At 33.7% G+C, this 12,127-nt stretch overlaps 3 protein-coding genes across 4 annotated transcripts in view; 2 read left to right on the top strand and 1 right to left on the bottom strand.

The window, feature by feature from the left end:
• The window catches only part of LOC126744737 (oxytocin receptor-like), a 504,438-nt gene that overhangs the window by 364,930 nt on the left and 127,381 nt on the right, over positions 1 to 12,127 (bottom strand). The window lies entirely within an intron of this gene.
• LOC126744740 (uncharacterized) overlaps positions 1 to 12,127 on the top strand; it is a 270,706-nt gene that overhangs the window by 214,015 nt on the left and 44,564 nt on the right. The gene's annotated exons all lie outside the window — the stretch shown is intronic.
• LOC126744733 (lysosomal acid glucosylceramidase-like) overlaps positions 1 to 12,127 on the top strand; it is a 107,011-nt gene that overhangs the window by 79,409 nt on the left and 15,475 nt on the right. Inside the window, exons 6-7 of the mRNA XM_050452267.1 lie at positions 1,247 to 1,332; positions 1,419 to 1,708. Of these exons, the coding sequence (XP_050308224.1) occupies positions 1,247 to 1,332; positions 1,419 to 1,708 (376 nt within the window). The remainder of the gene's footprint in view (positions 1 to 1,246; positions 1,333 to 1,418; positions 1,709 to 12,127) is intronic.

The following is a 12,127-nucleotide window of genomic DNA, read 5'->3' as shown; positions in this document are numbered from 1 at the left end:
GATTGATTTTGCTTTATATATAGGATTTAGCTTAAATATTTTAGAATATTTAATTTAGAAATATGTAATATTTTTGTTGTCATTATTTTTATGAAAAAAGTTATTTTGTAGAATTCCCATTTATTTTTTTCCAAAATTTTTTTAAAATAAAGTATATAAGTATTTAAACACATTTGTTTCTTAAAAATTTAGCTAAAACAATTAGGGAAGCAGGAAGTTCTATTTCTTTATTTTTGCATTGTAATTCCTATGGTGCGTAATGAGATGCAGCACCCGGTATAGGAAACTGTGAATAAAAGGAAATCCACATTTGTCCAATATTTGAAACTCCCGCTAATTTTTTTATAGTTTTTGCGTTTTGTCAAAAGGTGGCGCTTTGGTGGTGCATTTTAGTATCAAAACTGACGCGTGACAGTTAGCAATACCTGGCAACACTGCCTCATCCTGACCAGTCGGTTCCTATTCTCCGAATGAGTCAAAAGTCCAAGCACCTAGATGCAACCCAGAATTATAAAAATATGGCGCCTAATCTCGACGAAATGATCATTCAAAAGACCGGCAAGAGCCATTGTAGCTGGACCGGAATCTCAGTTCAAAACATCATGGTCATAAAAGCTAACCAAACAAAATGGGTAGATCCTGTAGTAGGATCGAAAACTACAGATTGATAATAGTAATATTCAGTAATAGAGCAGATGGTAAAAGATCAATGGGAGATTGAGCAAAAGATGAAAAGATGCTGTCGCAGTAGATTTGTCTAGTATAAGAGTTCAGCAGTGGCACAGGAACATAGGAAATATAGAGCAATAGTAAATGCACTTTAGACTAATAAGAATAAAGATTTTGTAAACTTTGCTAAGATAAAATGATTATTTGAAATATATTCTTCCACGCAGGAGGTCGGTCTTAATGTTCTTACTTTTCTTAATTATTTTATTATGACAAAACGTTAACAGTTTTTTATTAACAACAGTTTTGAAATACAGATCTTGTATTATAATATTGCTAAACATTTGCATGAGTTAACAGAGTGAAATTTCTACCGTGACTGCTTTTTCATAGCTTCTTTGACATTCTGAAAATTCTAGTAATTGAATTAAAAGTTTTATAATAAATATCATATTACTTGATAAGGTATCACTATTATATTAATTCTAATACATAAACCAATTATCCTAATAAATTATTATATAGGTTGATTTGTTAATATGAATTTTTGTAACTTAATAAACTCTTTGTTTTTCAGGATATTTTGCAATAGAGGGCTTAGATATACCAATAAGATTGGGTAGCTGGGATCGTGGACAAGATTATATATCCAGCATAATGACGGTACGAAATTATATTTAGGTGCCCCACTACATTACTATAAGTATAAGACCTCTCTCGATTTAAAACTTTTTTTTAACAAATTTTAGCATCTGGAATATGATTTTATTGGTTGGACTGATTGGAACATGGCCTTAAATACGACAGGCGGTCCTAACTATATAGACAATCCGGTTGATTCACCAATAATAGTGAACGCAACCAGTGACGAATTCTATAAGCAACCAATGTTTTATGGTCTTGGTCACTTCTCTAAATTTATAGTTCCTGGTTCCGTTCGCATCGATATTGAATTATCTGGACTTAATACGCTATATAATATACACGCGTTGGCATTTTTGAGGCCCGATGGAAAAGTCGCCGTCGTTTTAAATAACAGGTAAGGATATTTTAATTTATATTTTTTTTTAAAGTAAAACAAAACTTAATCAAATATATAATTTTTCAACTTTGAGAAATATAATTTTATATTTTTTTAAAATTTTGCATATTGATATTGTAGGAATAGTATAGAGTGGAAATTATTTTTAGGAATTTTAGGCTTTCTAGAGTTTGAGGTACCTAAGATAGACTCATTTGCTAGTAAAGATAGTAAATTTATATGGTACGTTTAATATTATTACTTTTATGGAAATATTATATTAGACATTATCGATATATATCGAAAACGACAATACCAGGGAAATATGAATTTCAATAAAGGTACGTGGAACGGTTTGAACTGGTATAAAACAGGGGCAACCCAATTGGCTCTCGAATTCTTGAAAAAATATAGAATAGACATAACAGCAGTGCAGTGAGGATACGCATGATTTTGGGACAGGTTTTATGATCAAAGAAAAACTGATAAATGAAATAACTAATCTCCTTTAAACCTATAAATAAAAGAATATGCTCGATCCGGTTACATGGAAAATGGTTCATAATATTGCTAGTAGCAATACACGCGACAACTAAAGCAGCAGGAAAAAATCCATTACTACCCTTAAATTTCGTTTTTGGATTCGATACGACCTCGGATAACGTGCCGAGATACAGCCGAGCTGCGCTGCTTGCTCGATACGGGCTTGGTGCGGATATGTGTGTTCCGACCTCAATACTTAAATAAAATATAGAAAACAATAGAATAGCAGAACATACTTGGTGTAATGGCCACAACACATATTTTGGACAGAAGCAAAGATTTAGTGCAAGGAGCACCATTATAAGAAAGCAAATTCCTGGAAGGAACTTATATAGAGTGCTCCGAAACTATTTTGCCAAAATGAAAGAGTGGGTAGATCTCGCCAAAACCTTTTTAGTTATTAACCCGTAGGCGCATGTGCATGCGTTTAGTGATAATTTAAGGTCCGCGCAGTGGTATCCAACCTCGGACATGAGAAAACGTGTTTGTACCAGAAACCGTGTTAGTAAATGATATAAAAACAAGAAATATTTGGGAGAGTTTATATTATTATAGAAACAAGTTTTATTTTGAAAGATGTTCAAAATGCTGACCGCCTGCTTTAATGCAAGCGTGAACTGTCGTACTATTTCCTCCTGTATACGTCTTAAATTTCAGCAGAAACCGCAACAATCCTTCCCACTAACTCTGGGCGCTTTTCAGAATTTACCGGTGGATACATCGGGTTGCACCGGTAATAATCGAGGCGTTTCAGAATTAACCCGGTACAAAAAAACCTGATCGAGGGAGATTTGCTCCGTGGCGTCTTCCCCAAATACAAGGGGGACACAATTGTATAATTGTGTCTATGAAGATGCGGTGCACTGTATAATTCTTCCCTTGAAGAACCATTTGTAATCCAATAAATGAAACACATTTATTTTCTAAATATGTACATCTATTAGTAGTCATAGGAACTTGGAATAACAGTAATTGGGTAGACTTAAATTGCCACTTTTTCCGCTGTCTCTATGCAGTCTCCATAAACTGTCTCTAACCACTTGTACTAACTCTACTTTATTTACACTTGCTACTGTCACTGATTTTATTACACTCACTAATTTTATTCCTTAAAAAACTAACACAGTTTACTTATGTCAATAATTTTAGATTAACACAGTTACCATACGTCAACTTCACACCAACTAACGACGACCGGGAACGTTTTAATGTAATTAGTAAAATATTTAAAGAGTTTAGAGAGAGTGATGAACGGAGCTCTACGAACGTTTCAGGGCAACGACCACTACTCGACTGATCCCCTTTCCCAGTTTATTGGGCTTTGCTCTTGCGGTGTCAGCGTCAGCGATTACCAAGAACTGCTGGCACCCGATAATTCTAGATTTTTAGACGCAATATAATTATAACCTAACATCGAGCGGAACGAGAAAATAAATAAACGGTTGGGAGATTTATTTCCCAACAAAACCCACGTTTCAAAATTAACTGGTGAAATCAGCTGGTTGCAACCGACGAGGTATCGGATTAACCGGGATTTTAAGGTGGAATCTCGGTCAAATAGATTCTTGCTAGAATTCCTGACCTAGTTTTGCATTTTTTACGGCTTAGTTTTGTTAAATTTCTTGTTTTTCAATTTTTATTTTTATTTTTTAGTTTAACTTTATTTTGATGGTGGAATGAGAATAGTAGAAGAATAACATAAAACTTAAGTACACTTTTTTTTTTTAATTTTGTTTGTTTATTGGTGTCGAGCTTAGAACATTCAATGCATTCAATATTCTAAGGTGATAAAAGCCACAAACTGATAGCAACAAAAACTGAGACCCCTACAATGGAACTGGGTCGTTTTTGTTTGGTTTTTAGTTTCTTAAACAACAGTGGCAACCTTTCAATGTTTTCATGGAAAATGCTACCGTAGTTTGTTTGGTTTGCTTTGAAAAATTTAAAAATATAAACATAAACAGAAATTGATCGTATTAAAGCTACAAACTGTCAGAAAAATTTTAGGAAAATCAACCGAAGCGTTTCCGAACGTCCGAACGGCAACCTGAGATCTACCGATTTTTTTTTTATTAACGGGTTAATTCAACCGGTGAATTAATGGTAAATTTTGAAAAGTGCCCTCTTTCTCTGTTTGAACCGGAGTGTCGCATACAAGCGCTTTCATGTGACCCCATAAAAAGAAGTCGCATGCGCTCAGTCACTTTTCCACACTGATATGCCTGGTTCAGATGTTCCCTTACGGCTAACGGGTAATATGCTGGGGCTCCATCGTGTTAGTACTACATGTTTTGTCTGACATTCAGGGGAACATTTCCTAACAATTCGGGAAACGTTTCTTGCAGAAATATCAAGTAAATTTCTCCATTTAGTCGTGGTGACAAGAGATACAGACCAACCAGAGCATTATGAACAAGTCCTTCTTATAAACAATTCACCATACATTTTTGATAAAAACCACGCAGGTGCATAGCGCGGGATTCCTTAGCCCAAACATAGCTGTTATGGTTGTTGAAAATCCCTTCGCGGGTAAAGGCGGCTTCATTCGAAAGCATCAAAGGCGAAAATTCGGCGTCGCGCCTCGGTTGTTGTAAAAACTATTAAGCAATTTTTACCTGATGGGGATAATCCTCAGGCAGAAGTGCGTGCACCCTTTGAAAATTAAATAATAATAATAATAATAATCATAATAATAAATCGTTTATTTGCCCAATTTACAATAAAGTTTTATATCTTAACTAGATACAAAGATAATAAATGAAATGTTATAATTTCTTTTCTGCTTCTTTTGTTGTATCCAAAATAAATTACTAGGTATCCCCCAACAAGTGCCAAATACCCAATAAGTTTTAATATATCCAATACATATTTAATAAACGCGACGATCGCCAGATATACCCATTTTACCGCAATAAATATTTTTTGTATTTTTTGTTTTGTTTGAATCCGGCTGTAAATTAAATAAATATGATAAGAAAATGACCGCTGGGATGGTATAAGAAATTGGATGCAGTTGTTGTTCGTGTAAACCCTTCTATGCCCCAAAAATGGTTTATTCGCAACGAGTACGCTACAAATCGGATAAATATAAGTAATGTAAAACAAGGCGATTCGACAAGTTGCGTTAAGATTTTCTGTTTCATGCCTCATACACGCACTGTGCGTGATCTTCCCCCCACATTACGAGGCTTTTGAAAATTACCTATATTTTGTTGCCATTAACAGTCTGGATGAATAACACTTTATTAACACGTCTTACCCGTAATGATCCGGTCTCTGGCAATCTTGAATACAAACATGTAATAAACGTGTAAATCCGCAACGCTCGTCTTCCATTACCATCAGCAGCACCATAAGCCATTTTAAACTTTCAAACCGTCACACTAGAATTTAAATTAATTTAGGTTTTACACATTGCCACGACGCAATTATAAATGAGTAGCCTACGCAATGCGGTTGTGTCCGGGGCGCATATTCCTAAATAACCGTGAATCCATTCATTCGGCAATTCTCGAATTAGTCCGACCTGAAAATCCTAAACAACCGATTAAAGGGGCGACCTGCGCCTGGATAGTCCGTTGTTTAGAAAATCATCAATCATCGATTATTGTAGTAAATACATTATAAGTATAGCAGGTGCAGACTGCAGAGGGGGTTTTACTTTGTTATTGAGAGCCAATTATTACTTATTTATTATACAGTTGAATTAAAAAATGCAGTTACCCGAAAGTATAGACTATGTAAAAGTTACAGATAGTTCCTATACATTAAAAATATGTACAAAAGAAGAAGTTGAGGTAAGAAATAATAACCTATTATAACCTATAATAACCTATTTTCTCAATATAAATTTAATTCACTTTAAACCATTCATAATATTCTCAGATGTAGCGGTATATTTTTAGTAAGGGATAAATAAGATAATTACTGAAGCTAGGGTCTTACAATGTACAGGGTAAGCTACTGATCAAATAGGTATAAAACTGCGGGGCTTATTATCGAAGTATCGAAGGCTATTGCGGCAAAATATTAAAAAATTTAAGCCGAATTTAAATCAGTGACTAGGTCTTAACTGCATTAACTAGTATGCATGGGAATCTCGTAAACCGTAGGGCAAAGTTGCGCAAATTAATACCCAATAAAATGCAGTTTTAATTGTAGACAATAAAAAGTGGAAAGAGAAAGTGTCAATAATGTATAAATATCTTTTTAAATAAGCTGAGAAAATAGTAAAAACGATTTTACAAAAATTCAGTTTTTGTCAATTATTTCCGGAAGTATTCGGAATTTTAAAAGTGCGGTTTATTGGGCATCCATTTGCGCAACTTTGCTCTAATTTGAAAGAAAGAAAGAAAGAAAATGTGCTATATTACGTAAGAATAATCTTGTGTACAAGAATCCTACAAGCTAAAAAAAACAAAACAAAAATACAATTTCAAAAATTGACAAAACAATGAATAAAATTAAACATAAGAAGACAAAACTTTTTGAACATACTTGAATTAAAAATAACTAAATAAAACAATCAATTACTAAATAAAGGTAAACTTGTTGACAAAACTAGAGAAGAAAAAAGGAAAAAAAAAACTTTCCAACATGTCCAAGGTTAAAACCTATCATTAAAAAAGTCATCCAAGTTATAATATGCCTTAGCCAATAAAAGCGACTTTAATTCTCTTTTAAATTTCTTAACATCCGATATATGTCTAACACAAAGAGGAACATGATTGTAATTTTTTTTACTTATGTAAATTAATGTGTTTTTGGTAAGGGAAGACGTAGGAATAGGTAGCGGAACATCATTTGCACGACGAGTCAAATGGCCAGTGTCAGAGGGTAGTTTGGGAATTTTGTGAATAAGAGCAGCTGTTTCTAAGATAAAGAGTGAAAAAAGAGTTTTTCAGAAATGAAGAGGGGTTTGCAAGAATCTCTTAACTTAGCAGAACACAGGTATCTAACTGTTTTTTTTTAAATAACAAAGATAATGTTAAGTAGCCCCTTATTGGTTAAACCCCAAAAAGGCAAGCAATACCGAATATGAGATTCAATAAGTGAAAAGTACACCGAACGTACAACCACCCCTCCCAGCTCTTGTTTTGCCATTCTTACTGCAAAACATCCAGAAGATAATTTCCCAGCTAAATGTAAAATATGATCTTCAAACCGAAGGCGACCATCAATGGTAATTACTAGGAACTTGCAGCACTCTTTATTCTGCAAGAGGGAATTTTCGTCAAATATCAGACCCTGAACATCGCACTTAAACCCCATGATAGACGTCTTTCTTACATTAAACACGAGCCTGTTGGAAGCACACCACCCTGATAAAAACTGAAGGTCTTCAAGGATACAAGTCTTAATATATTCAGAATTTTTATGGCTCCATAGTATGGTGGTATCATCAGCAAACTGAACCACCTTGCCCTGCAGTTTCAATGAACTCAAGTCATCCACATACAGTAAAAAAAAAACAGTGGTCCCAACACTGAACCCTGGGGAACGCCGCATTTTTGGGATCTAGAAGCAGACAAACGCCCAGACACTGTAACCTTCTGAGTACGATTAGATAGATAGGACTCAAGCCATCGCAACGCTACGCCTCTAAAACCATATTTATCGAGCTTAGATAACAGTATTCCATGATCCACACAGTCAAATGCTTTGGATAGATCACAAAACACTGCCGCCGATGACTCTCCAGAATTCAAGGACACATAGACGCTCTCCAAAAAGCTAAAAACAGCATCATGAGTCCCTTTATCGGCTTGAAATCCAAACTGATTTGCAGACAAAATGCCATTATGATGTAAAAAGGACAAAATTCTGCTTTTTGCAAGTTTTTCAATTATCTTAGAGAGGGTAGACAAAATAGAAATGGGATGGAAATTACAAGGCTGATCTAAATCTCCACCCTTATGAAGAGGGATAACCACTGCCTCTTTTAAACATGAAGGAAAAATGCCATTATGTAAAGAATTGTTTATGGCAGAAACTAAAGCATTTAAGGCTGAATCAGGCAAAAAGAGTAACAACCTTGAAGATATCCCATCAGCTCCAGATGATTTATGGTTTTTTAGGCGTTTGATTTTATTTTTTACTTCGGTAAGTTCGACAGGATGAAAGAAAAATGAATGCTCAACCGAGACTTGTTGAAGATAGTGTAAGGGATCAATGTTACTACGAATGCCCTTAAGCAAGATATTAGGTATATCACAATAATAGTCGTTTAAAATGTCAGGTCTTAACTCCGGTTCCGATACTTTTCTATGGTAATGTCTAAAATTATTAATAATCGACCATCACTCTCTTTGCCTATTTGATGACATATTTAAGCGATCCCTATAATAATTAGATTTTGCTGCTTTAATTTTCTTTCTGTACAGACTACGGTATTTCTGATGATATACAAGGATATTTTCATTTGTAGTATATTTGCACAATTTAGTCAAAAAACAGAGGTTTTTAGCTGAAATTCTAAGGCCTCTTGTAACCCATGGTTTTCGTTTCTTAGTTTTAAGCCTCATTTTAGGAAAGCACTGATTGATCTTATCACACAGAACTTGAAAAAATAAAGTAAGTGGGTCAGAAGCCGTTTCAAGTGCATTCCAATTTACCGAAGCTGTAGCAGCAGAAAAAGCATTGAAATTTCTCCTGCTGAAAATTCTTCCCATATAATGAGATGAAGATGATACAGTATTATATGGCATTTTAGCAAGAATAGCTTTATGGTCAAAAATACCAGATGGGAGTACTGTGCATAAAACGTCATCAAAATTTGTACAGAAATAGTCAATTGTAGTTGCAGATGAAGAAGTTATTCGTGTGGGAGAAAGAACGTGCATTTTCAAGTCGTAAGAATTTAAAATACTTAAAAGAGAAGTGCGTGGCAAGGTTTCATCAGTGTAGTTGATATTAAAGTCACCAGCCAATATAACCTTAGAGTGTAGGGACAACTGGGATAAAAGAGACTCAAGTTTGTCCAGAAACATAGCAATATCTCCTGTAGGTGGCCTATAAACACAAAGAATATATAAATTAAAACGCTTACAAAAAAAAAGAGAGAATTCAAAAACTTAGATTATCATACTTATCAATACTACAAAAAATCGTATCAATTGTTTGCCTAGCCAAGATTATGGTTCCTCCATGTATAGATTGTTGACGACAAAAATTTGATATAGGAACATAATCAGATTTTAAAAAACATTCACTAGGCCTCAACCAGTGCTCAGTTAGAAGTACAATATCAGGAAAATTACATGTGGACACATGTAACTGGACAGCAAAAGATGAAGCTCATCCATCTTGTTTCTTAGAGATTGTATATTAAGAATAAAGATACTTAAGTTTTTCGAAGAGCTAATTTCAATTTTACTAGTAGAATATGAACATGAATGAGATTCATTTTTCGTGGACATGTCTATAAAAAAGAAGAATTCAATTCACGATCAGTAACTAGTTCAGACTCATTAATTTGATGATTCAAAGATAATTTATTCGATGAAATATTAATTTTAAAATATTTGAAAATATGTGCATGTAATAATGATGCCAAGTCTGAACCAAAGTTACTGGCGTGATTAGACTTTAAAATCCCATACAGATTAAAATTATTTGCATGAAAAGTACGATAAAGGGCCTTATTACTATTATAGATAACATTATGGTTTAAATAAGTATAAGGACTTGTCATCACTAAAGTGTTTGTATCGACATGATTTTGAATTAAATTTTTTAAAACATCAGATGAAGAACAAATTCCATTTAACATTACCATTAAAAAATTTTCTTTCGTAAAGTCCTTAACTAAATTTGATGCTGTCCTAATCACCTCACTGCTTGAACTGCCCGGCTTCAGGAAACACTGGACCTTGTAGTAAGCTTCAAACTTTAAACGTAAATGTTTTAGGAACACTCTGCTACAATTTCCACCAATAAAGAGAAGCCGAGGTCGACTATCGTCAGGTGTATTTGGCCTAGTTGGTAGCTGTGTTGGAGAATTAATAACAACAGATTTAGATATCTGTAACTGTTCCTTCAATGCACAAATGTCGGAATAATAGGTATCTTTTTCAACTTCCAACACCTTTACGGAGTCTAACATCTTCTTATTTAAGTTAGTTAAGTCGTTTACGTCTTTTTGTAGCAAGTTTATTTCAGTCTTATAGGTTGAAGACTCATTTTCTAATGTTTTTATCGTTACTATTAAATTTTTATTTAGGATATTTAGTTCGCTTATTTGTGAATTGGACTTAAGACTTTCGTCCTTTCGCTCACTTCCAGTAATGCCAACAATTCACCTTCTTTAATTTTTAAGTTTTCCAATTCAACTTTAAGCTCTTCATTCCGTTTATGCAGATTTTCCAGGGATGAGGAAAACTTCTTTTCGGTCTCCGACACTTCATCTTCAAAAACCATGCTGTTTCTTCTTATTCGTTAAAATCATCTTGACATCTTTGTGAGCATAAAATCCTATAGCCTCCCAGTTTTATGGCATCAGAATTTCTTTCCAGACAACTTGGGTGGAATATTGAAATACAAGAGATGGAGCAATAATTTGGAAAATCCCTCTTCTGACAACATTTGAAACTGCGGTTCATTTTAGATTATAAGGAAATGTTATTAAATTGAAATAAATATTAAAACAGGAACTGCAAGAAAACAGTAACTTGAACTTAAACCCAAAGCAGGAAACAAACGTACAACAAAATACACAATTGCACGTCCTACGGTTAATGTTCAATTATTTCAAGTTAAGGTCAATGGTAGCCAGATAATTTAAATTTAGTCAAAACAGGAACTGATTATAAAACAAAAACATTTACTGATGCAGGAACTTAATTAGTTTTTTTGGAAACACTTGTACCGCGAAAATATAGCACGTTAATGTAAACACGCAACACTAGATCAAAACAATTTAAATTAAATCAAAACGAATCAAAACAAAACAAAACTGAGCACCGGCGCCTCCTACGAGTATAGACGTCTACTCTGTACGACTGCTAAACCGATACTGAATTCAACCTACCTCGTATCTCTTACGGTTTACAAGATCCCCATGTATACACCCGAATTGGTAACACCTTATATAATTTAAGGAAGATACAATTATGATACCTATTTTATTATTCTAATTACATAAGGTAAGCTCTGCTTCATCATGTTATATAAAAAAACCCACATAATAAACTTGCCAGTTTTTGTAAATTATTAATTTTGGTTGTGGCATAAATTTTTAAAAACCAAAATAGGGATGTAAAAATTATTTCAGTTGAAGTCAAATCATTCCTATTAAATATTCCTACATAATATTTTAATTTCAGCATTGGATTCAAGAATTTCAAGATTTAAGCAAAATTACATGGAGCATAGATAAAACATTTAAATGTACCGCTAGGTGTCGAAATCTTTTTAAAAGGTACTACTATTGCCATTTTTCTACAAGATGTTCAAAATCAGAAAAAAGTAAAAAGAAGAAATCCAGAAACTTAAATTGTCTAGATAGGTTAATATATGCAATTCAGCGTTTCTTTGAAAAGTCCAAGGCTAAAATAGAGACAACACAGTCATAGACACGATGTAGTAGAAGTTCTTAGAGAACGACATTTAGGTGTGGGGGTAAAACAAAAAAATTATTAGTTTGTTTGAAAAAGGCCACTCCGCTTCATCAGCATATCATACTTGTTATATGGAGAAAATGTCACTGAAAAAATGAACTGAGTCCTAAATATAACTTTATTTTAGGGAAAACGTATTGGGCCTAACATGTTGCAAACACTCGAAGAAATTAAGGGCTTATTTTTAAAATAGTACAAGTCGTTATTAGCAATACTCAAAAATCAAATATTTTTGGGACAGCTGTGGAAGCATTAAGTAATATTATCACTGTAAAAT

This window comes from Anthonomus grandis, chromosome 14, assembly GCF_022605725.1.
Source record: "Anthonomus grandis grandis chromosome 14, icAntGran1.3, whole genome shotgun sequence".
In the NCBI taxonomy this organism is placed as follows: Eukaryota; Metazoa; Arthropoda; class Insecta; order Coleoptera; family Curculionidae; genus Anthonomus; species Anthonomus grandis.
The sequence above is the reverse complement of the archived record's forward strand: the minus strand, read 5'-3'. Positions and strand labels throughout refer to the sequence as shown.